Genomic DNA, 26,538 nt, shown 5'->3' on the forward strand with positions numbered 1-26,538 from the left:
CGGGCGTGGTGGTACACACCTGTAATCCCAGCTACTCGGGAGGCTAAGGCAGGACACTGTATATAAAAACAAAAAAAAATCCCCAGTTTCAGGTGTTCTGTTATAAGCAACAGGAAATGGACTAAAACAGTTCTCTAGGAAGGGGTTCCTTGTAGGATGATCCCTCTAGTGGCCCCTCCTCAAAGGTTACATGGTGCCCCTGGGACCACTCAGTGACTAGCTGATGCCATTTGGAATCCTGGGTGTGGAACAAGCACCACGTGTTACTAGTTCAATGCCTCACCTCGCTGCCTCTTCCACACGCCCGTTGTATGTATAACCTCCTACAACAAATACAACAGATACAACAAAAGCTGTTCTAGCATTTTCTCAGATTTGTTTCATGGCATTCATGGGAGCTCTGGGCAAAAGATTTCCATAGCCAGATAGGTTTAGCAGGCACTGGGTTAAATAACATCAGATCGTTGCCTTTGCTGCAAGATTTTTCAGAACCTTTATTGTGTTAGTATGACTTGTAATCAGGTTACTTAGCCTCAATTTTCTGTGGCTCTGGGAAGTTGGCCTCTTTGATTTTCTGAGCTTAGTCCTTTCTTCTGAAGACTCATGGAATCACAGCCCCCAGCTGTTCTTTATAATGCCAGTTCCAGAGAAGGTAGAGGGATTTTGGCAATGAGAGGGGCCCCATGTTGGGCTGCACCCCTCTCCAGGCATGGACTTCATGGTTTTCTCTCACCTCATGCTTCTTTGGGGAAAGAAGTGAGGGATAAGCAATGGCTTATGAAGGAGCACATTGATTCATTGGCCAAGGGGAGAAGGGAGTTCTTGTGGGGCAGGCAGCTGTCCCTGGGGTCTTCAGAGGTGGGATGGTGGCATTCTGGACAACTTCTTTTCCTCCAGGATTCTCCCAAAGAGCTTGGCTGCCTCCAGGGCACATCCCCAGTGGATGGTGAGCCCGTAGCCTCCATGGCCATAGTTGTGGATGATCTAGGAGAGACAAGAGAGAAGGTGGCCAGGTCTGAGAGGGACAGTGGAAAGAATAGATGAAGCTCTTCTGCCCTGGAAGGCTCAGGAGCCTCCTGAAGAGTCCTGGGCAAAGCCAGATGCCCCCTGAGTTTCTCTTGACGCCTAGGTGGAATGGTAGGGACCCCCTGGAACAGTAGCAAGAGCTTATGGGGACACCACAAAATGGATATCTGGAAAATAGCTTTGAGTCAAATTCAAATTATATCCCAGCCCTGCTCTCCAGCTGTGTCCCAATTTGGGGAAGTGACTTCACCTCTTAATTCACCCCAGTTTCCTCATCTGAATCATGAGGAGAACTGTCCCTATTCCAAAGAGCTCCAGAGGAGATTTAATAAGGTCATTCATGTAATGGACTTGCTGCTGAGTCTGGCGCGAGGTGCACATCCAGTAAGTACTCATTTTCCTGCTATTTGACCATGGACTCTAGAAAATCAACCCCATTCACCATTTCACCACCACCATTAAGACTGCCATTGATAGGGGCCGGGCGCGGTGGCTCAAGCCTGTAATCCCAGCACTTTGAGAGGCCGAGGCGGGTGGATCACGAGGTCGAGAGATCGAAACCATCCTGGTCAACATGGTGAAACCCCGTCTCTACTAAAAATACAAAAAGCTGGCTGGGCGTGGTGGCGCGTGCCTGTAATCCCAGCTACTCAGGAGGCTGAGGCAGGAGAATTGCCTGAGCCCAGGAGGCGGAGGTTGCGGTGAGCCGAGATCTCGCCATTGCACTCCAGCCTGGGTAACAAGAGCGAAACTCCGTCTCAAAAAAAAAAAAAAAAAAGACTGCCATTGATACCGTCATCTCTGCCACATCATTAACATCACCATCGAGACAGTTGGCACAGCCATGTTAACACTGCCTTTGAGATTGTCACTGCTGCTGTGGTATTAACATCTTTGAGAGTGTCATTTCTATCAGCACCAACTACCATCCCTACTCCCAATCACACCATTATCAACACTGATCTCATCAGTACCACATCACCTCTAGTAACATCACCACGGCCCCCCCATGTAACCTTGAGCACGTCCTTTACCATCATTGAGCCTCAATTTCCCCATTTATAGAGGAGGGGATATTAATCACTACTACCCCTGCCTGCCAGGGAGCCCGTGTGGAACCTGAGATCAGGTATGACTGTTCCCTGAAAATGCCAGAGCCATCTGAGGAGTGAAGGAGGGCATTGCTTTCCTTGCCATGGGAGCATACCTCTGTGTTTGAAGGTCCAACGCGAAGCTGTTCTCTTTCTAGCCGAATTTGGGGGCGTACTGGCCGGAAGCCAGTCCATTCACCAATAATTCTTGCATTCTGGAAAGAAAAGTACTGATGACTCATTTTCGGATTTTTTTGCCCTGCTGCCATCTTTAGGTAGTAAGGAGTTAGTTTTTAGCATCTCATCACCACTGCCAGTATAATCACAGTCACCTTTATCAATCACCACTACCACCAACATCATCTTCATCAGCTACCAACAACATTGCCATCACTGCTGCCACCCTTCCACCAATTCCATCATCAACCATCCTCACCATCAGCCACCACCATACTGTTACCAACAGTCACCACCTTATCAGCATCATTATTACCATTCTCAGGATTTCCTCACCATCAATACCAACTACCACTTCTACCCCTATCCTCATCACCATCACTACTGTCATCACCACTTGCAGACAAACGGGAAAACCAAGGGCTCTCAGCCATGGCCAGGTACGATTCATTAACCCATAGCCAGAACTTCCCTGTACATTGTCAAATTCTGTTGCATTTCACATCCCTTGCTGGAATTAATTTGCTCAATTGTCCTAGTGGTGGCAACTTCCCACCCTGAAGTGTCCTCATGACCAAGCTGCCAGGATCTTGTCTAAGGCACTGCTATTTCTCCCTACCTTACCTTCAGTGTGGGTTCCAGTCTGCAGCAGCCTTCCCAAATGGTGTTGTGGTCCTGGATATTGTTTTGTTCACTCCAGTTTCCCAACTGGCAGATGCCCCCAAGAGTAACTGTGTGGGTCCTAGATACAAATAAGGAGGGTCAAGGATGAAGGAAAAGAAGGCTTTGAGATGAATAAAGGTCATTACCATCAACCTTGTCAACTCTACTAACAACAGCACCATCACTACCTCAACTACCATTGTCACCAACACTAACACCCACCCCTAACTCTTCCATCACCATTTCCATCAATGCTGTCACCTCTATCAACAACATTGTCTTCCCAAATACCATTTATAGGTAATCACCACCAACCGCATTCATCATTTCACCACCACCATTAACAATGTTGTTGATGCTGCATCGTCACCACACCATTAACATCGCCATTGAGACAACATGGTTGGTGCAATGATGTTATTAACATCACCTTTGGGATTGTCAGCTCTGTTATGGTATTAATACCATCGACAGTGTCATTTCCATCAGCACCAACTACCATCCCCACTCCCAATCGCACCTTCATCCACATTGATCTCGTCATCAGCACCAGGCCACCTCCATTAACATCACCACTCTACCACTCTTATGCCAATCACTACCCCCATGAACATTATCTTCCCCATCAATACAATATTATTCCTATTACCACCATTCCACTATCAACAATATTATCATCCCATGAACACCACCACTGGTTTAAGTGACATTGTCATCGCCACCATTAACATTACCATCACCATCAGCCCCAACCGCCATTCCCATTTCCACTCCCATTATTGTCATTCACACCACTTTTTTTTTTTTTTTTTTTTTTTTTTTTTTTTTTTTTTGAGACAGGATCTCGCTCTGTTGTCCAGGCTGGAGTGCAGTGGTGTGATCATGGCTCACTGCATCCTTGACCTCCCAGGCTCAAGCAATCTTTCCACCTCAGCCTCCTGAGTAGCTGGGACCACAGGCATATATCACCATGCCTGGCTAATTTTTGTAGAGACAGGGTCTTGCCATGTTGCCCAGACTGGCCTTGAACTCCCGGGCTCAAGCAATCCTCCCACATAGGCCTCCCGAAGTGCTGGGATTACAGGTGTGAGCCACCTACACACCACTTCTAGTGTCACTGCATCACATCCACTGCCTTTGTCTCCAGCATCACCGCTATTGTCATCCAAAAGACTGTTCACCGTAGACCTCAGCTGAGGCTGAGTCCGCCTTCCCAGGAATTCAGTAGCTCAAATTCACTTTAACAACACTGAAAGGGGCCTGGTACAGTGGCTCACACCTGTAATCCCAGCACTTTGGAAGGCGAGGTGGGTGGATCACCTGAGTCAGGAGTTCGAGACCAGCCTAGTCAACATGGTGAAACCCCATCTCCACTAAAAATACAAAAAATTAACTGGGCATGGTAGCGGGTCCCTGTAATCTCAGCTATTTAGGAGGCTGAGGTGGACGAATCGCTTGAACCCAGGAGGTGGAGGTTGCAGTAAGCCAAGATCACACCGTTGCACTCCAGCCTGGGCAACAAGAGCAAAACTCTGTCTTAAAAAAAATTAGTAAATAAAAAAAATAAACAAAAACATCGAAAGGGAACAACTGTGGGGAAGAAGGAGGCTGGGGCAGGCAGCAGGGGGAGGAAGAGGGCATGAGGGGACGTGTCTTCTGCCCTAGAACAGTCCAGTTTTACCCTGGGATGATGTATGGGCAATTGTAGATGCCACTGTCTGGGTCATGGGTGAGAATGAAGTGCTTCATCCAAGGGGCGTCCACCTGTTGATTCAGGACAGGAAAGTCATCAGCAGAGGTGAGTCACTGGGGCTGCCCTTGCTCCCCTCTGTGGCCAGATGTCCTGACAAGAGTGGCCAGACCTCTCATGACCCTACGGCCCAAGTCTGCACCTGACTGCTTGCTTCTTGCAGGAAGAGCCACCCTAATCGGCAGTCACCCCTGCTCCCTGAAGCATTTCGTCTCCTCACCCACATGTCCTAAGAAAAGCCCCAGTACACACATGTAAATGTATACACATGAGAAATAAAAATAAAATTCTAAGCCCCCAACTGACTGAACAGATCCCCTCTTGGCCCTAGGAGCCCCAGAGAAATCTTGCAGCTGAGTTCACAGCTGCGATGGGATGGAAGGTCCGACATGCCTCATTATACACCCGCCTTGATGACCTGATGAAAGGGAGGCTTTCTTCTCTAAGGGGTAAGCAGAAACCAGCCCTTTCAACAGACTCCACACTGATCATGTCAATGACCAGCTTATCTTCCCAGGTACAGAACTTCCTCCATTCCTTCTTTCTTCAAACCTTCATCTTATCTTATGTAAAATGTAGATTTACTGGGCACTAACTAAAGTCTCACAAATATGGAATCATTTGTCTCACGGCTGCACCGTTCTCCCACTTTTTTAAAAAAAGAAAATGTATCAACACTAAATCTCCAGGGAACCTCTTTGGAAAACAAGGGTCACAGGTGCATCTGTGACTCATATTTTTCCTGGGTGTGCCCTCAAGCTGGTTCCATAAACCTTGATGATTTGAGCCTTATGCCTCAGTCACTCATTTTGGTTGTCACACTTATCATCAACCCACATTAGGCACACACATGTACCCATACACACTTGCACACCTATGAACACTCACAGATGCACAGGCACACACACCCTCACACACATGGACACACATCCTCACACATGCACACACCCTCACATACATGCACACACATCCCTCAGACACACACCCTCACATACATGCACACACCCTCACATACATGCACGCACCCTCACATACATGCATACACCCTCACATACATACACACACACCCTCACATACATATACACACACCCTCACATACACACACCCTCACATACATGCACACACCCTCACATACATGCACATACCCTCACATACATACACACACACCCTCACATACACACACACACCCTCACATACATGTACACACACCCTCACATACACACACACCCACACACATACATACACACACACCCTCACATACATGCACAGACATACCCTCACACACACACACGCGCACACAGCAAGAGGCAGCATGGAACAATGCTTCCACACACAGGCCCTTAAGCCAGGTTGCCTGAGTTCCAATCCCAATTCCACTGCTTAGTATTGTGTGAACTTGTGCCTGTTACTTAACTCTTTCAGTTTCTTCATCTGTAAGATGGCAATAATGATATGGTAGTATCCAGCTCAAAGGGTCGTGGTAATCACTAAATTAATTAATACAATGGGTGCTGAGAGTGATGGCTTACACCTGTAATTCCAGCACTTTGACAGGCCAAGGCGGGGGGATCACTTGAGCCCAGGCATTTGAGACCAGCCTGGACAACATGGTAAAACCCTGTCTCTACAAAATATTTAAAAATTAGCTGGGCATGGTGGTGGCATGTGCCTGTAGTCCCAGCTACTCAGTAGGCTGAGGTGGGAGGATCACCTGAGCCTAGGAGGTCAAGGCTGCAGTGAGCCATGATTGAGATACTACACTCTAGCCTGGGCAACAGAGGGAGACCCTGTTTCAATCATAATAATAACAACAACAACAATTAACACAATAAAGTGCTTAGGCCTATATCTGGTGCTTGGTAAACACTCCGTAAATGTTTGCTATTTTTCTTGCACATACAGGCATATGCTGCTCCCACATAGGTACAAGCCCATACACGCATGCTTCACCATCAAGAGGAAATCCTGAAAGAGCGCAATGGAGGCGGGGCTGGTTTGTTTTTTTAACATGTCAATTCCCGGCAGTCTGGGGGTTCCTCTAACAGATGTTCCCGATCTGTCCACTATCTTGAGAGAAGAAATAAGCATGCAGAATGACCTTCCTAGTAACAAAACCAGGAGGCTCACCCTCACACTCACCTTAATGATCTGCCCCCGGCCTGGCTGCAGCAGAGGGTCTGGTTGCAGCGCCCCAGCCCATACCCCAGTGCAGTTGACAATCACGTCCACGCCTTCTCTTGCCAGCTGGTAGCAACAAACAGGGTAGTGGGGGATGAAAGGTGGGGAAGACCCTGGTATTCCTGTTCTGTCTTCCCCTTTCTCCTATCCCCAATCTGTCCACTACACGATGAACAGTAGAGAGAGGTCTTAATGAGGAATCAGAGGGGCCTGGCTCCAAATTTTCCCTCTGACATTGATCTGATGTGTGACCTTGAAAATGCCTCTTTACTTCCTTCATGCTCAGCTGCCTCTGCAAAATGAGGCTGCCCATGCCTGTTCACAGGCTACTATGAGGCTCCTGTACAACTCTGCATATAAAAGTGGTTGTAAAGCAGTTTTTTGGATGGAGGAAATCTTCCTGGAACCTCCCAAAAGAAGTCGGAAAGGAAGCAGAGATAGTTCTCTTTCTCCTTATGACTTTTTTTTTTTTTTAGACAGAATCTCTCTCTGCCACCCCGGTCGGAGCGCAGTGGTATGGTCTTAGCTCACTGCAACCTCCGCCTCCCAGGTTCAAGCGATTCTCCTGCTTCAGCCTCCTGAGTAGCTGAGACTACAGGTGCCCACCACCACGCCCAGCTAATTTCTGTATTTTTAGTAGAGATGGGATTTCACCATGTTGGCCAGGATGGTCTTGATCTCTTGACCTCGTGATCTACCCACCTCAGCCTCCCAAAGTGCTGAGATTACAGGCGTGAGCCACCACTCCCAGCCTTCTGACTCCTTTTAACTTTATTCTCTTGCCTTCTACCCTGCCAAGATATTTGCAGAAGACACGTTGAAACCCCTAGCTCTCTCTAAGGATGAGATGATCAATGGTTCAGGCATGCGTGTCGGGCTCCCAGGATCCCCAACCCAGCCCCAGCGACTCTCATCCCAAGTCAGTCATGGGACACACACATTGCAAGGTATGACTATTGTTCCTGAGCGAGTGATAGAGAATGAGGACTGCACTGAGTCGACCATGTATCTCCTTTGTCCATCAGGGCCTGATCCAGAGCAGGTTAGTCCATAACATAGCACTAGTAGCTACGTGCACGGAGCGCCTTCCACGTGCCAAGCAGGATTCTAGATGCAGGGACTGAATGAAGCCATAAGGCAAAGCTCTTGTTGCTGGTGCCTGGAGATGGTGGCTGCTCCTATCATTATTGTTAGTGGTGGTGTTGCTTTAGAGGTGAGTCAGCTGAGGGCCTGAACTTTGCAGAAAAAACAACCCAGATGTCAGTAGGGCTAGGAAGCAACCAAATATCTGACCTTGGAGTGAGTGCAGCTGACACTGAGAAGAGGCGGCCAGCTCTCTAGCTCCAAAACTCACTGAGGCTCAGAAATAAATTAGCCCCTAATGGCCACCATGATCCCAGTGTTCCTTTGTTCCCATGACCAACATTAAGTCAGAGACCTCCTTCAGAATACCTGAATCCTCCTGCGGCAAGGGTCTGGGACAGGCCTGCGGGGATCCTAGGAGCCTGAGAAGGGGGGCCCCGACTTAGCAGCAGGAAGCAGAGGCCTCCCCTCTTCTCCCTCCCCTATCCATCCCACCAGCCCTGCAGCTCACCTCCTCAAAAGACTCCACCTTCCGCTGGAAGAACTTCACTCCCCTCTCTGTTAACCTAGGATGGTCAAACACATCAAAAAGCCCAGCATTCAGTTCTCTGCCCCATCCCGCCGAGAGAGGCATAGGGATCTTTCCCAAAGAACCTACTGCAGACGTTACTCGCACAGGATGCTGCTTGAGAAGATGGCTATGTAGTCAAATCAGCTCATGAGCACCTGGCTGTACTGGTGGTCCACAAAATCTCCCATGGGAAACCCAAGATGGTCCAAGCCCCTTGTTAGACAGATGGAGTTGGAGAAGAGCCTTGCTGAAGGTCATAGAGTGAGTCAATGATGGAGCTGGAACTCAAACCCCGCCCTCTTAGCTCCAGTACTTCCTATGACCACCACATTGCTTTGTAACAGCAAGGGGGCGGAGATTCAGAGCAGAGAAGGGGAGAGCTGTACCAGTGCCAAATTCCCCTTTGTCAGGAGCTGGGCATGAGGAGGGAGGGAGGCTGAGGACATCACCCACCCTTTAAACATCCCATAGGAAAAACATCTATCACTATTAGAAATATACTAGAACCATCCAAAGAACAGGAAATAAAACAAAAAGAAGGTGAAGCATACCCTCAGAACTATCTCACTTCCATCATGTCCTCAAGATAGAAAAACTATGGGGATGTTTTTCCTGGAAAAGATTGGACAAAAGTCATGTGTCCCCAAGTTAGGAGAAATAGCCATGTCTTACAGTGATTCCCAAATATGGCTGATAACTAGAATCACCAGGAACTTCTTAAAATGTAAATTTCTGCTGGGCCTGATGGCTCATGCCCATAATCCCAGCACTTTGGGAGGCTGAGGCAGGAGGATCGCTTGAGCCCAGGGGTTTGAGATCAACCTAGGCAACATAGTAAGACCACATCTCTACAAAAAAATTTTAAAATTGGATAAGTAGGAAAACTCACTGTTCATTTAAAAAAGAAAAATAAAGAAAAAAGAAAAAGAAGAAAAATTAGATAGGTATGGTGGCACATGCATGTGGTCCCAACTACTTTGGAAGCTGAGGTAGGAGGATCACTTGAGCCTAGGAGGTTGAGGCTGCTGTGAGCTGTGTTCATACCACTACACTCCAGCCTGGGTGACAGAGTAAGATTTTGTCTCAAAAAAAGAAAGAAAGAAAAGAAAAGAAGGAAAGAAAATTTTTGAACCTTATCCCAGAAGTTCTAATTCAGTAGGTATAAAGTGGGGTCCTGAAATCTACGTTTTAAAAAGTCTTCTGAGGTCATCTGATAAAAGCCACCACACATTCCATATATTTTTAATTTTTTTTTTTTGAGACAGGGTCTTGCTGTCAGCCAGGCTGGAGTGCAGTGGTGTGATCACAGCTCACTGCAGCCTCCACCTCCCATGATCAAGCCATCCTCCCACTTTAGTCTCCTAAGTAGCTGCGACTATAGTGTGCACCATTACACCTGGCTAATTTTTGCATTTTTCTGTAGAGACAGGGTTTCACCGTGTTGCCTGGGCTGGTCTTGAACTCCTGGGCTCAAGTGATCTGCCCACCTCAGCCTCTCAAAATGCTAGGATTACAGGTATGAACCACCATGCCTGGCCTAAAAATCTTAATAAAATAGTAATATATAAAAAATGTGGCCGGGTGCGGTGGCTCAAGCCTGTAATCCCAGCACTTTGGGAGGCTGAGGCGGGTGGATCACAAGGTCAAGAGATCGAGACCATCCTGGTCAACATGGTGAAACCCCATCTCTACTAAAGATACAAAAAATGAGCTGGGCATGGTGGCACGTGCCTGTAATCCCAGCTACTCAGGAGGCTGAGGCAGGAGAATTGCTTGAACCCAGGAGGCGGAGGTTGCGGTGAGCCAAGATCGCGCCATTGCACTCCAGCCTGGGTAACAACAGTGAAACTCCGTCTCAAAAAAAAAAAAAAAAAAAAATGTATGGAACATCCCTTAATATGAATGTATATGACTGTAAATACCAATGTATCTCTCAAGTGAGTGTTCACTAATTTAGAACACGGCAAGATTCCTATTAACGTTAGAAACAAGGCAAGGACATCCACTATCATCTGTATGAGTAACATTGTTGTACACGTGTTGGCCAAAGCAGTTAGAGAAGAAAAAAAAAAAGAGAGGAGATAAAAAAAGGCAGCTTATATTTGCAGATGATGTAAACATATCTGGAAATCTTGAAAGAATACATTTAAAACCATTACACAAACATCGGGGATCTGAAAGAGGTTGTTAATAGACATCATGTGTGAACAGCTGCCCAGGTGGTTCTGATGCCCAGCCAGGCTCAGGAACCACTGTCTCTGTACCCAGTGGTGATCAGGACCAAGGACAGCTCCCACACCAGGCCTAAGGGTTTTCTTCAAACCTTGGGATTGGTCCGTGCAGGGGGAATCCCATGAACCATCATCTACTACAGCTTGGTCTCTGAGAGGTGCCTCCCTCAAAGTGAAGCTTAAAATCTCACCTTTCATTCAGCCACTGTAGATAGTTCCTTCCCTCCAGAATTAGGCTTGTGTGGAACCAGCCACAGCTAGAGTCACAGCAGGCAAAAGGTGGAAATAAAGGTAAAAATCAGAGCTCTATTTGAAGGCTATGAAATGGAGGTGGGAGCAGTGTTGTTCTGTGGGCCCAAAGGGTAATGCCAGGACCGCAAGCTGAAGTTCAAGGGGGGAAGTGATTTTGAGCTCCATGCAAGTACAATTTTTCTATCAGACAAGGCCATCCCTGACATTGGAGAATGCAAGGGGAGATTGGATGTGCATTTTAGAGGAGATTCAGGCATGGGGTGGGGTGAGGAGAAGACTAGAGAGGCATCAGGCTGTAGAGAAAAGAAAGGAGGGGTGAGGGGTCATACAGACTGGGTTGGAATCCCAGTTTGACCACTTGGATGTGTGATCTTAGGAAGTCACTTAGCCTCTTTTTTTTTTTTTTTTTTTTTTTTTTTTGAGATAATCTCACTCTGTCACCAGGCTGGAGTGCAGTGGCACCATCTCCAACTCCCTGGTTCAAGTTATTCTCCTGCCTCAGCCTCCTGAAGAGCTGGGATTACAGGCACACACAACCACACCCAGCTAAATTTTTGTATTTTTGTAGAGACAGGGTTTCACCATGTTGACCAAGATGGTCTAGATCTCCCGACCTCATGAGCCATCTACCTTGGCCTCCCAAAGTGCTGGGATTACAGGTGTGAGCCACCACCCCCGGCCATCATGTAGCCTCTTTAAACTCAGTATCTTCATCTACAAAAACAAGATGGTTATATAAGCTTCTGGGCTTGAGATCTGTGATTTCATACCCCCTATTCTCTCAGCCCAAAGACCAGTTTGAGTGGATAGCCTCTCTGAAGGAGCGGGACCAAGGACCAGGAGACCAAGGTACCAGGGCCTGGGTGGGACAGGAAACTGGTGCCTTTATCCTCTGCTGCCTCTGGACAGGTCTGTCTAACTTGTGGGGCTCCAGCCCCCTTTGCCTGTGACAATAAACTCACCTGTAATCTGGAAATATATCCAGCTCTCTGGGGGTCAGCTTCCGAAATCCCAGAACTGCATCCTTCCAGGAAGGATCCTAAGAGGAAAGAGAACGGAGTGCCAGGAGGGATGGAAGTCAATAATAATGATAATGGGCCAGGTGCAGTGGCTCACACCTGTAATCCCAGCACGCTGGGAACCTGAAACAGGTGGATCACCTGAGCTCAGGAGCTCCAGACCAGCCTGGCCAACACAGTGAAACACCACCTCTAGTTAAAAAAAAAAAAAAAAGGCTGGGCGCGGTGGCTCAAGCCTGTAATCCCAGCACTTTGGGAGGCCAAGGCGGGTGGATCACAAGGTCAAGAGATCGAGACCATCCTGATCAACATGGTGAAACCCCGTCTCTACTAAAAATACAAAAAATTAGCTGGGCATGGTGGCACGTGCCTGTATTCCCAGCTACTCAGGAGGCTGAGGCAGGAGAATTGCCTGAACTCAGGAGGCGGAGGTTGCAGTGAGCCGAGATTGCACCATTGCACTCCAGCCTGGGTAACAAGAGCGAAACTCCGCCTCAAAAAAAAAAAAAAAAAAAAAAAAAAAAAAAATAGCAAGATAGGTGGTGCACGCCTGTGATCCCTGACATTCAGGAAGCTGAGGTAGACTCCGTTTTCTTGCCTGTATCATGATTATTATCACTCTTGGCCAGGCGCAGTGGCTTGCGCCTATAATCCCAGCACTTTGGGAGGCCAAGGCAGGCAGATCATTTGAAGTCAGGAGTTTAAGACCAGCCTGGGCATCATGGTGAAACCCCCTCTCTATTAAAAATACAAAAATTAGGCAGGCACGGTGGTGCACACTTGTAATCCCAGCACTTTGGGAGGCTGAGGGAGGTGGATCACGAGGTCAAGGGATCGAGACCATTCTGGCCAACACGGTGAAAACCTGTCTCTACTAAAAACACAAAAAATTAGCTGGGCATGGTGGTGCATGCCTGTCATCCCAGCTACTCGGGAGGCTGAGGCAGGAGAATCACTTGAACCCGGAAGGCGGAGGTTGCAGTGAGCCGAGATCACACCATTGCACGCCAGCCTGGGCAGCACAGTGAGACCCTGTCTCAAAAAAAAAAAAAATGTTCTTGGTCCCCTGAAAGGTAAAGAAGATAATATGGATAAAGCCCTTAGCACAGTGCTAAAGGTTGAAGGAACCTTGAGAGCTGGCATGGGGCTCTGGGCACAGAGCCAGATTACTCTCTCTCTAAGCAGCCTGAGCAAACCCTCCCAGGGCTGTGATGTTCCTGTTAGCACATTGGGCACCATGTGGTCACAGATCACCTGGGTTTAAATCCCAGCTCTGCTACTGGCAAACTCTGTGGCCTTGGGCACGTTACTCCATTTCTTGGAGCCTCTGTTTTCTCATCTAGTAAGTGAGGCTAAGGACAGCACTTATCTCCTGGTTATTGAGAGAATTAAATGAGTCGCTAGCTGTCAATTAGTTAGGACTGGGCCTAGCACATAATAAATGCTTTGGCAGTTTTTGCTATGATGAGTATTTTATTACATCTTGATAAAAAGTCCCAGGACCTTCAGAGGCACATGAAACCTTTTGGCGTCAGCAGCAAGTACCCGCACTGCAGAACACGTGTGCATTTTAACCATGCTAATCAAAGGCTGGTTTCCATGGACATCAGAAGATTCTTTGTCCTCTGCCAATTTAATAGCAAAATTTGAAACAAAAATAATTTTTCAAAGCAAAAATAAAATTTAAACCAAACCTGTTTTGAACCCAGGAGTCTGTTGCCTACAAGACTCAAAGCACCCCACTCTCATCTGTGATTAAGGCTGTGCCGTACCCACCCTCACCATCCCAGCCCTGCGTGCTCATCCTTTGTGTTCCAGAACTGCTCACCCACCGGGATGACTTTATGGAAGAGGTTGTAGCCCGAGATTAGGAACAGGCCCATTTTTTCAGCGTTGGGAGAATGGATGTGGCTCAGGAGATAGTCAAAGGTCTGTTGGTTCCATTCCCTGGAAGGGTCACGAAGAGTTTGGTCACCCAATGCCCTGAGCTAGGCAAAAAACCTTAAGTCAGCTGGCATGGGGCTGTGGCATGATCAGGAGCTTGGGGTGTAACCAAAACCCAGAAATCCACCGTGTTCACTCTTACAGCTCCCCAAATGCCTTGGGTCTTCTCTCTCCCAAATTTTCTAATATTTCCCCATTAATAGGATAAAGAAGAGAGGGCATGAAGGCTGCCCCAGCATAACCACTTGGAGTACACCTCCGGCATGGGATTACCTGGCTGATGAGTTCAGTGAGGGCCTTGGCCTGGCTTTGGGGATTATGAGCCGCACTGTTCAGCCTGGCTGCAGGCAGGCCTCCTTGGAAACACTGGTGGCTGCCATCGACTTGCAGCTCCTAAAACTTTTCCTCCTCCCCCTGGGCACATAGCTCACCTACATTTCCTACACCCTCTTGTAGCTAAATGTGACCGTGTGATTTGTTTGTGGCCAAGGGACTCTAAAGACTGCATGAGTGATCCTGCGTGATCCCTCCGCAGTCAGAGGCCCATGACAATGGTGACATTAAAGTGACCTCAGGAGCCTCATGGAAAAATGACAGAGCCATGAGATGGAAGGAGCCTGGGCCCCTGAATCACTGCCCACTGATCAGAAACATTGGTTTTTTATAGGTGTATGAATTAAAATTCTGGCTGGGTGCAGTGGCTCATGCTTATAATCCCAGCATCTCAGGAGGCTGAGGCAGGAGGGTCGCTTGAGGCTAGGAGTTTGAGACTAGCGTGGGTAACAGAGAGAGACCCTGGCTCTACAAAAAATAAAGAAAATTAGCCAGGTGTGATGGCATGCATCTGTTTGAGCTGTTATTCATTGGGCTTTCCATTTGCTGAGGCAGCTGGCAGTTTCTAAACTAACATAATCACCTTTGCAACTTCTTTGATAAATCAGTGCATCCATCCACCCACTTAGAAGTTTTCCAGATTCGGCTGTGCAATGGCTCGCACCTGTAATCCCAGCGATTTGGGAGGCCGAGGAGGGAAGATCACTTGAGCCCAGGAGTTCAAGACCAGCCTGAGCAACAGAGTGAGACCCTGTCTCTATTTTTTTTTTTTTTTTTTTTTTTTGAGTCAGAGTTTTGCTCTTGTTACCCAGGCTGGAGTGCAATGGCGCGATCTCGGCTCACCACAACCTCCGCCTCCTGGGTTCAGGCAATTCTCCTGCCTCAGCCTCCTGAGTAGCTAGGATTATAGACACGAGCCACCATGCCCAGCTAATTTTTTGTATTTTTAGTAGAGATGGGGTTTCACCATGTTGACCAGGATGGTCTCGATCTCTCGACCTCGTGATCCACCCGCCTCGGCCTCCCAAAGTGCTGGGATTACAGGCTTGAGCCACCGTGCCCGGCCCTGTCTCTATTTTAAAAGATAAAAATTTGGCCAGGCACGGTGGCTTACACCAGTAATCCCAGCACTTTGGGAGGTCAAGGCAGGCAAATCACCTGAGGTCAAAAGTTCGAGATCAGCCTGGCCAACATGGTGAAACTCTGTCTCTACTAAAACTACAAAAATTAGTCAGGCATGGTGGCAGATGCCTGTAATCCCAGCTACTTGGTAGGCTGAGGCAGGAGAGTCACTTCTACCTGGGAGGCGGAGGTTGTAGTGAGCCAGGATCATGCTATTGCACTCCAGCCGGGGCGACAAAAGTGAAACTCAATCTCAATAAATAAATAAAAATAAATATTTATAAATTTTAAAAGAGGAAGTTTTCCAGATTCACCAATCATGTGGTATTGACAGCCATCCATTTTGGGGAAGACGAGACAACGCCTCCAAGTATCTGGCACAGAGCAAGGGGCTTAACATTTATGAATCTTTTCTATATTTTGTTCCTTGAGACACAGTCTCACTCTGTCGCAAGTGCAGTGGCAGAATCTCAGTTCACTGCCACCTCCACCTCCTGGGTTCAAGCGATTTTCCTGCCTCAGCCTCCAGAGTAGCTGGGATTACAGGCACACGCCCTGGCTAATTTATTGTATTTTTAGTAGAGGCAGGGTTTCACCATGTTGCCCAGGCTGGTCTGGAACTCCTGGCCTCAAGTGATTCTCCCATCTCAACCTCCCAAAGTGCTGTGATTATAGGCGTGAGCCAGCACGCCTGACATTTTCTTTATTTTCGCTAGATCAGAGCTTCCACAAGGGGTTTGCTATTCGTGATGGGAACCCTGACCCCCTCTGCAGACTCAATCCCATGGGCCCCCCAGGCTACCATATGTGACCCTCAGCTCACGCCTCCTGTGGGTTGCTGCTGTCACAGACGTAGGGCTGCCAGAGGCCGGCGGCCACGTCGGTGGTGGTGAGCGGGGTGAAGCGGTCTGCGTAGACCTTTATGTCCAGTGGCTGTAGGACTGAGTGGTAGCGCTCATGGATGCAGAGGGCGGTGGACAGCCCGATGACTCCCGCTCCGATCACCACCACATGCATTGTACCAGCCTGTAGGAAGGAAGAGTTGAGGCACACCATCATCACCATCATCTCCACCAACCTCACTGCCATTGCCACCATCCACTGAAGGCTTAGAAAGTGCCAGACACCGCCAAGCCCTTTTTATATTTAATCTTCCCAATGACCCAAAGGAGATAGGGATACCGTTGTTCCCATTTTGCAAATGGAAACACTGAGGTACGGAGAAGTGACCAAGACTTGCCCACAGTCACATGGCTGGTAAATGATGCCACTGTCTCTGGGGAGCCTCCCCAGACACCCTGTTTCTGGGCTGGGAATAGAAAAGACCCAGCAGATCACCTGACCAACTGGAAGCTGGGTAGGCCAGAGGTTAGCGCAATGGGATCTGTCTTCAGGACTCAGCTCTGCCACCTACTGGCCATTTACCTTGGGGAAGATGCTTCGGCCTCTAATAACCATACTTCAGGGGATGGATGGGAAATTGAACAAGTTACCAAAGATAACAAATTGAACAAGCTGCCCGGTGCAAAGGAAGTGATGTACTGACATTTGTGCAGCACCCACTGTGAGCCAGTTGGCCCCGGCACTAAGTGCTTCACAAGCAACAGTTCATCCAAGTCTCCCAACACTCTTCCGAGGTAGAGGCTGCTGTTATTGGTCCCGTTTTACAGAGGCGGAAGTTGAAGTTCAGAAAGGTGATGTGACTTACCTAAAGTCACACAGCCAGTTAAGTGGTGCAGCTGGGACTTAATTTCAATTTGAGTAAATTCGACACACGCTTAATGCCCACCTACTATGTGCCAGGCTGGCAGCTAGCAAATGTGGCTATGAGCATGACAGATGCAGTGTCTGGCCTCAGAACTTGGTCTTCCAGTACAGAACTCCACCTGCCTTGGGGCACAGGGCTGATTGAGCCCTGAGAAGTTTAGAAGCCTACCAGCTTTTACCCTAGAAGCCGCTTAGGCCTGCACAGCAGGGAAATATTCTGCAGGCTCCTGCTGAGGCAGAACAAGAGAATTGTTTGTGCCCAGAAGAGCCAAATTCAACTTTCCCTCCTCTTCGCTCACAACTCTCTTCCTGCAGACCTCAGCTCCTGGCAACTCGGTGGCCCTGGACAGTGGGACATTCTTAATATGGCCTAGTTTTATAAAGGAGGGGAAAACGGCTCCAGCCCACAAGAACTGGACTCTGTTGGGGTTTCAGAAGCCAAGTTGGAGATAGAATCAACAAACGGAAAGGTATCATTCCTCTAGGCGATTCTCCTTCCAGCTTCCAGCCTGAGCTTGGATTCTGGGACTCGGGGACAGCCCCTCTCAGGGACTCTTGGTCTCCTCTCTTCCCTCTTTCCCCATACTTTGCCTCTGGAGATACAATCTCCTCATCTGTGAAATGGGGGTAATCCTAATCTCACAGGGTCATTTTAAGGATTAAATGAGAAGTTTAACAAAAGTTCTAGTACAATGCCTGGCAGAGTAAGCCCTCAACACACAACGGCCTCCTTCTGTCTCCCAGCACTTTGAAATCACATTGAACAAAAACATTGCAGGAACAAAAGGAGAGAGGGAGAAAGGAGAGGCAGAGTCAGAGCCGGCTTCGCTTCTGACTTCCTGTGTGACCTTGGCTAAGTTAATTCCCCTCTCTGAGCTTTCTGACTGTCTCTGCATACTTTCTGGAGAGCTGACCACTTTTTTTTTCTTTTTTTAAGAGACAAGGTCTCACTCTGTCACCCAGGCTGGAGTACAGAGGCATGATCACAGCTCACTGCCACCTCCAACTCCTGGTCTCAAGCGATCCTCCCACCTCAGCCTTCCAAAGCACTGGGCTTTCAGGTGTGAGCCACTGTACCCATCCCCTTGACCATTTTTATATGTTAACAATGAGAAGGCAGAAGAATAAAGGGCTTTCTGTGTTTTGCAAATTCTCCATGATGAATCCAAGAGACAGCACAGCCCGACCTGAGGATCAGACAGACCCAGGTTCACAGCCTGACTCAGGCACATACCTGCCATGTAATCCTGGGCAAGTTCCACCTCACTGACTGAGGGTGACCAACCTCCCCAGCTTGCCCAGGACTGAGGGTCCTCCCAGGATGCAGACTTTCAACTAAAAGTCATTGTGTTGCCGGGCGCGGTGCTCAAGCCTATAATCCCAGCACTTTGGGAGGCCGAGGCGGGTGGATCACGAGGTCAAAAGATCGAGACCGTCCTGGTCAACATGATGAAACCCCGTCCCTACTAAAAATACAAAAAATTATCTGGGCATGGTGGCGCGTGCCTGTAATCCCAGCTACTCGGGAGGCTGAGGCAGGAGAATTGCCTGAACCCAGGAGGCGGAGGTTGCGGTGAGCCGAGATCGTGCCATTGCACTCCAGCCTGGGTAACAAGAGCAAAACTCCGTCTCAAAAAAAAAAAAAAAAAAAGTCAGTGTGTGAGAGTCTCAGGCAAACCAGGGTGAGTTGGTTAATCCTAATTGAGCCTCAGTTTTCTCGTCTATAAACTTTTTTTTTTTTTGACACAGAGTTTCACTCTTGCCACCCAGGCTGGAGTGCAATGGCACAATCTTGGCTCACTGCAGCCCTCCGCCTCCCAGGTTCAAGCGATTCTCCTGCCTCAGCCTCCCAAGTAGCTGGGATTACAGGTATGCAGCACCACGTGCAGCTAATTTTTGTATTTTTAGTAGAGACGGGGTTTTCCCATGTTGGCCAGGCTAGTCTCAAACTCTTGATCTCAGGTGATTTGCCAGCCTCAGCCTCCCAAAATGCTGGGACTACAGGCATGAGCCACCATGCCCGACCTCATCTATAAACTTTTATGAGAGCAGACATAGCTCCTTGCCTTATTATCTCCTCACTGAAATATCAGCTCCTGGACACCCAGGTGGTGAGAGATGGAGCCCAGGCCAGCCTGACTCATAAGCCTGTGTGCTTAAACACCGTACTTGCCAGTAAATCAAACGGTTTGAAAAATCTGAGCATCAAGCAGGTAAAGAGGAATAGCCAAAGGTTCAGAGTCCTGCATTTCAAAAATAAAATAAAATATAAAATAAGACAAAATAAAATAAAATGTCTGTGGGAATTTTTAGAGCGTTGGTGGGAATAGAATGGAAAATGAAAAACGGCCGGGCAGAGTGGCTCACCCCTGTAATCCCAGCACTTTGGGAGGTCAGGCTTGGCGAATCAGTAGGTGGAGGTTGCCGTGGGCCCAAATCACACCACTGCACTCTAGCCCGGGCAACAAGAGTGGAACTCCGTCTCAAAAAAAAAAAAAAAAAAGAATTGAAAAGGCAGAAAATATGAGTCCTAAGCATTCGTTATATGAGTCAAAGTTGATACTGATTACAGCAACGTGTGTGTGTGCGTACGTGTATGTATTAAAATGCAAAAGACATGCAAGAGGTCCTCAGATCTGGCAGGCCCAGCGTCAGGCTAAATCATTCATGCATGTAGGTAATGAACTTTTGGACTTAAATGCACCCAGCTCGGTTATTCAATTGGACATTTTCATGTTGTTGCTGATGTTTTTATTAGTATTGCATTTCTTCTCTGTTTTATGCCATTACTTCAACCCAGCAAGCTTGGAGTATACATCCCAGAAGATGCAAACAGCTGGGATTATTATACATATATATACATATATATATATATATATATATATAGAGAGAGAGAGAGAGAGAGAGAGTGTGTGTGTGTGTGTGTTTGTGTGTGTATTAAGAATGTCTGTGTAAGTATGGAGCAGGAGGGGAACCAACGTATTTTGGTCTCAGCCACTTGCCAAAAGCAAGTAGAGGCAGTACACACATAATCCTCTTAATCCTCTCAACTGCTCTCATTCTGGAGGCTGGGACTGAGGTTCAGGGAGGAGAAGCCACCCACCCAAGCTTACACAGTCAGTGTGGGACAGCATTCGGATCGAGACCCAGTTCTATCGGTGCTTTCTGCCTTGCTCCAAAAAAATATTCGGGCAGTCGGCATGCAGTCACACTTGATGCTTTACGCTTGTCTTTCAGTCTTGTATTTATCTGCCTATGACCCCGCCTTGTCCCCGAGAAGGCAATCCGAGACAGCTGATGCCTTTGATAGCTACGTGCTCATAGCCAAAGAATATGAAAGACTTGTTTTAAAAAAAAATCAGTAAGCCAGAGGTGAGGCATTTGAATGAACACAACCAGTTCTCCCTGGTTGCATCACACGGCTACTTCTTATGAAGCTGTTATTTGCACAGTTTCTCCTTGAAATGGAACAGGAGCTATATAAAACTTGAGAACCAGGCCACCAACTTCCTCACCAAAGATAATAATAACTACCATTTGAGTCCTTGCTAAGTGCCTAGATCTGTTCTAAGCACTTTACATGCATCACCCCTTTTAACGCTCAGATTCACCCTCCAAGAGGGGAGTTATGATCCCCATGTTCGAGATGAAGAAACTGAGGCTTGGGGTGGGGACGCCACTCACCTGTGGTCTCTCTGCTGGATGTTCGAGAGGCTGAGTCTCTCCTTTCCAGTCACTTGCCTTGGGCTATAATGTTGAGCCATGTTTGACATTGGGAAGACATGAAATCCTTTGCCTCTCCCCTCTCCCAGCCCCCTCCCCCAGCTCAAAGGTGCATCTGCCACTCACCGGAGGTACCAAATTGCTGGAGAGACCACACAACTGCAGTGCTGTGACACAGGATGTTACTTCGCCAGGGGAAGTTCCTGATTCTGGGGCGTCTTGTCTCCAGCCCTCTGTCCGTCAGCCCGCACTGGAGCACAGGGTCAATGTCGGGAGCTGTGGACGGGGCACGGCTCAAGGGGTGGGGCTCGGCACTGCACTGCCCACAGAGACTGGACCTGGGCCCAGCTGGGAGACCTCGCCTACCCTCACTCCCCGTCACTGAAAAGTTGCTTGACTTTTCTGGCTGATCTGAAGCCCCTGTGGACAGGCCTCGGGGGAGGGTGGACGGGCATTCGTGGAGGGCTGATGAACACAAGACCTGTCTCTCTGGCCAGCTGGAGAGGATCCCCTTTCTTCCCTCTTCCTGCTGCCACCCTGGGGGAGGGTTGGGACATTCCCTGGTGCACTGTGGGCCTGGGCTGCAGGGTAGGGGGTGGTCAGCCTGGCAGCCCCTGAGGGGAGAGCAAAGGCACAGGACAGGGACTCCTAGGGCCAGCCTGATGCCATTCCAGGACGCTGGGGGATGAGGCCAAGGAGAGACTGGAGGTGACGCCTGTGTGGGCCTTGAGGATGCGTGGCTCTTTGCTCCCGTATCCCAGAGACGCAAGCGGCAGGACTCCAGACTCTTGCTCTGCCAGGGATAGACACGGAGCTGCGATTTTTAGAGCCCAGAGACCTGACTGTACAGATGGGAAGACTGAGGCCTAAGATAGAGACCAAGCAGCCCAGAGGGAGGCTTTCTTCTTTGGGTCAGCTTTAGCAATCCGGCCTCTAACACCCTGCCTTTAGAATCATCAATTAAAAAGGCGAAGCTGAAATCAGAAAATGCATGCAAAATACTCAGTGCATAGTATTTTTTCTTTCTTTTCTTTTTTTTTTTCCTTTGGAGACGGAGTTTCGCTCTTGTTACCCAGGCTGGAGTGCAATGGCACGATCTCGGCTCACTGCAACCTCCGCCTCCTGGGTTCAGGCAATTCTCCTGCCTCAGCCTCCCGAGTCGCTGGGATTACAGGCACGCGCCACCATGCCCAGCTAATTTTTGTATTTTTAGTAGAGACGTGGTTTCACCTTGTTCGCCGGGATGGTCTCGATCTCTTGACCTCGTGATCCAACTGCCTTGGCCTCCCAAAGTGCTGGGGTTATAGGCGTGAGCCACCGTGCCCTGCCCCTTTCTCTTTTTTTCTTAAGAGACAGTGTCCGCTGGGCACAGTGGCTCAGGTCTGTAATCCCGACACTTTAGGAGGCTGTGATGAATAGATCACCTGAGGTCAGGAGTTCAAGACCAGCCTGGCCAACATGGTAAAACTCCGTCTCTACTGAAAAAAACAAAGAAATCAGCCGAGAATGGAGGCGCGTGCCCATAATGCTAGCTACTCAGGAGGCTGAGGCAGGAGACCCACTTGAACCTGGGCAGCGGAGGTTGCAGTGAGCTGAGATGGCAACACTGTACACACCAGCCTGGGAAACACGGTGAGACTCTGTCTAAAAAAAAAAAAAATCACACGTGTAAATTCAGAGAGGAGAAGATACTTTGTTTCTTTCTTTTTTTTTTTTTTTTTTTTTTGAGACGGAGTTTCCCTCTTGTTACCCAGGCTGGAGTGCAATGGCATGATCTCGGCTCACCGCAACCTCCGCCTCCTGGGTTCAGGCAATCCTCCTGCCTCAGCCTCCTGAGTAGCTGGGATTACAGGCATGTGCCACCATGCCCAGCTAATTTTTTGTATCTTTAGTAGAGACGGGGTTTCACCATGTTGACCAGGATGGTCTCGATCTCTTGACCTCGTGATCCACCCGCCTCAGCCTCCCAAAGTGCTGGGATTACAGGCTTGAGCCACCACGCCCAGCCGAGACTTTGTTTCTTATAAGGGGTTATAGCCTACAAGATGAGCAGCCCACAGGCTGGGAAGTATGCCTCCCACCAAGACAGGAGACAGGCACTTTGAAGGAGAAGGGGTTGGACTCGGAGCTCTGTGCCGAAGGGGTTGGCTGAATGATATATTCAACAGGTTACAGGAGAAGCTATGAATATTTGTTTATGAAGGTGGTCCCAACACATGTGTATGAACAAACATGCATATAACATACAGCGCATGTTCCCTTTGGGGTGGAGACTTAACATTTAAATGTATTACAAGTAAGCCAGATTTGGTGGCTCATGCCTGTAATCCTAGCACTTTTGGAGTCTAAGGTGGGTGAATTGGGTGAGTGCAGGAGTTTGAGACCAGCTTGGACAACATGTTGAAACCCCCGTCTCTACAAAAAATACAAGAAGTAGCCGGGCGCAGTTGTGTGCACCTGTAGACCCAGCTACTCGGGAGGCTGAGGTGGTAGGATTGCTTGAGCCCAGGAAGCAGAGGTTGCTGTGAGCTGTGATGGTGCCACTGCACTCCAGCCTGGGCAACAGTGTAAGACCCTGTCTCGATCAATCAATCAATCAATGTATTACAGTTAGAACCTACCCATCAAAAGATCTTTGCAGGAAATGCAGGCACGTGAGTGTTTGATTTCTGTGACCCCACCAGAAGCAGTCCGTGGTCAGTGGTCTTTTTATTAGGAGAAAGTTACTAAAATCAGTCTCTTGTTCAACCAAAGCTGTGGTTATGACTGGTGGAACAGGGTGTCAGTTGGGCGTCTGTGAGTTGGAAGAGTTGTCATTGTTTAATATTGCTTCTCTTGAGATCAGTACTTGAAAAATAAAAATCTCTTAACACAATTAGAACATGGTTTATTCCTTAAGTGTAGGGGCAGGTGACTTAACCCTTGCCCAATGTGGCCTTAGGCCGTGTTTGTCATTTGGTATCTTATTGCCACAAAGAGTCTATTCTAAGACTATACTTTCGGGGATCATTTCTGTAGTTCGTTACTAGAGAAGTTTCTCTGAATGTGTTTAAAAAAATTTTTTTAATAAAAAAAAAAAAGAGTGTTCTGTCAGGCTTATGATTTTTTTTTTCTTTTTGTGACAGAATCTCACTCTATTACCCATGCTGGAGTGCAATAGAATGATCACAACTCACTGCAACCTCTGCTTCTGGGCTCAAGAGATCCTCTCACCTCAGCCTCCCCAGTAGCTGGGACCACAGGCACGCGTCACGACGCCTAACTAATTTTTGCATTTTTTTCTTCTTTTTTTGTAGAGATGGAATTGGTCTCAGACTCCTGGCCTCATGTGATCTGCCTGCCTCAGCCTCCTAGAATGCTGGGATTGCAGGTGTGAGCCCCCACATCTGGCCCTCTATTTTAGCATGAATGCTGATCAGTTCTTGTATCTAAATCACAAAAGGAAGGAAGGGAGTATAACGTGGTGTGTCTGACCTCCTGCCCCAACGTGGCTGGGAACCAAGTTTTTAAAGTTTTTCTGGGGTTCCCTTTGCCAAGAAAGGGTGTTCATTCAGTGGACCTTTAGGATTTTATTTTGAGTTTACACCCCAAACTGGAAACCACCGAAATGTCTATGAGACAGAGAATAGATAAACAAATAGTGATGTTTTCAGAAAACAAACAACCCCCCCCAACCAAAACAACAACAAAATTACACAATGGAATTTTATGCAGCAATGAAAAGGAAAAATACTGTTATATATAGTAAACTGAATGAATCTCAGTCATTTGGTGGAGAAGAAGCAGTCAGACACTTAAGAGCTCATATTGCATGCTTCCATTTTTATGAAATTCAAGAACATACAAAATTAATTGACAATAACAGAGGCTATGGGAAGAGCAGTTACTTCTGGGGGAGATACTGATCAGCAAGAGGCAGGAGAAAATGTTCTGGGAGGCTGGAAATGTGCCCCTTAATCTGGGTAGTGATTGCAGGGGTTTATGCATATGTTAAAATTCATCAAGCTGCGTATTTAAAATTAAGATTAATGCACTTAACCCAATTAGAGAAGAAAGAGAAAAGGAGAGAGGAAGTAAGGAACAAAGGAAGGAAGGAGGGAGAGAGTGGAGGGGAAGAGACGGAGGAAGAACAATGAAAGAAAGCTGGATGCAGTGGCTCACCCCTATAATCCCAACATTTTGGGAGTCCGAGTCGGGCGGATCACGAGGTCAGGAGTTTGAGACCAGCTTGAACAACATAGTGAAGCCCTGTCTCTACTTAAAAAATACAAAAATTAGCCGGGCGCGGTGGGTCAAGCCTGTAATCCCAGCACTTTGGGAGGCCGAGGCGGGTGGATCACAAGGTCAAGAGATCGAGACCATCCTGGTCAACATGGTGAAACCCTGTCTCTACTAAAAATACAAAAATTAGCTGGGCATGGTGGCGCGTGCCTGTAATTCCAGCTACTCAGGAGGCTGAGGCAGGAGAATTGCCTGAACCCAGGAGGCGGAGGTTGCGGTGAGCCGAGATCGCGCCATTGCACTCCAGCCTGGGTAACAAGAGAGAAACTCCGTCTCAAAAAAAAAAAAAAAAAAAAAAAAAACAAAAATTAGCCAGGCATGGTGATGGGCACCTGTAATCCCAGCTACTCAGAGGCTGAGGCAGAGAATCGCTTGAACCGGGAGGCAAAGGTTGCAGTAAGTTGAGGTTGCACCATTGCACTCCAGCCTGGGTGAGAGTGAGACTCTGTCGCAAAAAAGAGAGAGAGAGAGAGAGAGAGAGAGAGAGAGAGAAAACAGGCAGGCAAGGAGGGAAGAAGGAAAGAAGAAGAAAGAGAAAGAAGTTGAGAAGAAGAAAAAAGAAAAGGAAAGACAGATTATGCTCATAGTCACACTGCCTAGAGGCAGAGGCGCAAATGTGAACCCAGGTTAGGGTTGCTAGATCTAGGAAATAAATACCAGGACACCCTGGTTTTTTGTTTTTTGTTTTTGTTTTTGAGACAGGGTCTCGCTCTGTTGCTCAGGCTGGAGTGTAGTGATGTCATCTCAGCTTACTGCAAACTCCGCCTCCGTCATTCAAGTGATTCTTGTGTCTCAGCCTCCCAAGTAGCTGGAATTACAGGCATGTGCCACCACACCTGGCTAATTTTTGTATTTTTACTATAGACAGGGTTTCACCATGTTGTTCAGGCTGGTCTTGAACTCCTGGCCTCAAGCGATCTACCTTCTTGGCCTCCCAAAGTGCTGGGATTACAGGTGTGAGCCACTGTGCCCAGAGTGCCCTGTATTTTATCTGGCAACCCTCACCCAGGCTATCTGTGTCCAGAACTGGGGTACTTGGCAACTACTCTATAGCATTTAACTGAGAGCCAGAGAAGGGCCTCGGGCATCAGTGACCAGGATTGGAGGTGATCAGGTGAACAGGTGGGTTCAGAAACTCCTGCACTGTGGGCAAACAAGCATATTTAGTATTATTATTTAATTTGGAAAATGAGCTTGGGAGACAACTATTGTTTTCATGATATAAACTACAGAAAGTAAAGTTCCACAGTATCTTCTTGACTATTGGAATAAGGAATTCCTGCTAGGAAGGATGTGAGACTTTCATCTTTATTAGAAAGGAGAGTGA

At 47.9% G+C, this 26,538-nt stretch overlaps 1 protein-coding gene and 1 pseudogene across 2 annotated transcripts; one reads left to right on the forward strand and one right to left on the reverse strand.

Moving 5' to 3' along the window:
- Positions 1–331: 331 nt before the first annotated feature.
- Positions 332–21,344, reverse strand: DAO (D-amino acid oxidase). Of its 2 annotated transcripts, XM_010342899.2 has the most exons (11): positions 21,057–21,344; positions 16,264–16,466; positions 13,874–13,988; positions 11,985–12,061; positions 10,962–11,027; positions 8,480–8,534; positions 6,847–6,951; positions 4,639–4,721; positions 2,919–3,036; positions 2,234–2,332; positions 333–984 (listed from the first exon to the last, which is right to left on the reverse strand). In XM_010342899.2, exons 2-11 carry the CDS (start codon positions 16,455–16,457, stop codon positions 853–855), a joined length of 1,044 nt encoding a protein of 347 aa, XP_010341201.1. In that variant the 5' UTR covers positions 16,458–16,466; positions 21,057–21,344; the 3' UTR covers positions 333–852. The 2 variants fall into 2 exon arrangements, with proteins under 2 accessions (XP_010341202.1, XP_010341201.1); XM_010342900.2 differs by lacking the exon at positions 10,962–11,027 and having other exon boundaries at positions 332–984.
- A 2,573-nt stretch (positions 21,345–23,917) lies between these two features.
- Positions 23,918–23,992, forward strand: LOC120365241 (small nucleolar RNA U3; annotated as a pseudogene).
- Positions 23,993–26,538: the final 2,546 nt, after the last annotated feature.

The sequence above is a fragment of the Saimiri boliviensis genome, chromosome 7 (genome assembly GCF_048565385.1).
Source record: "Saimiri boliviensis isolate mSaiBol1 chromosome 7, mSaiBol1.pri, whole genome shotgun sequence".
In the NCBI taxonomy this organism is placed as follows: Eukaryota; Metazoa; Chordata; class Mammalia; order Primates; family Cebidae; genus Saimiri; species Saimiri boliviensis.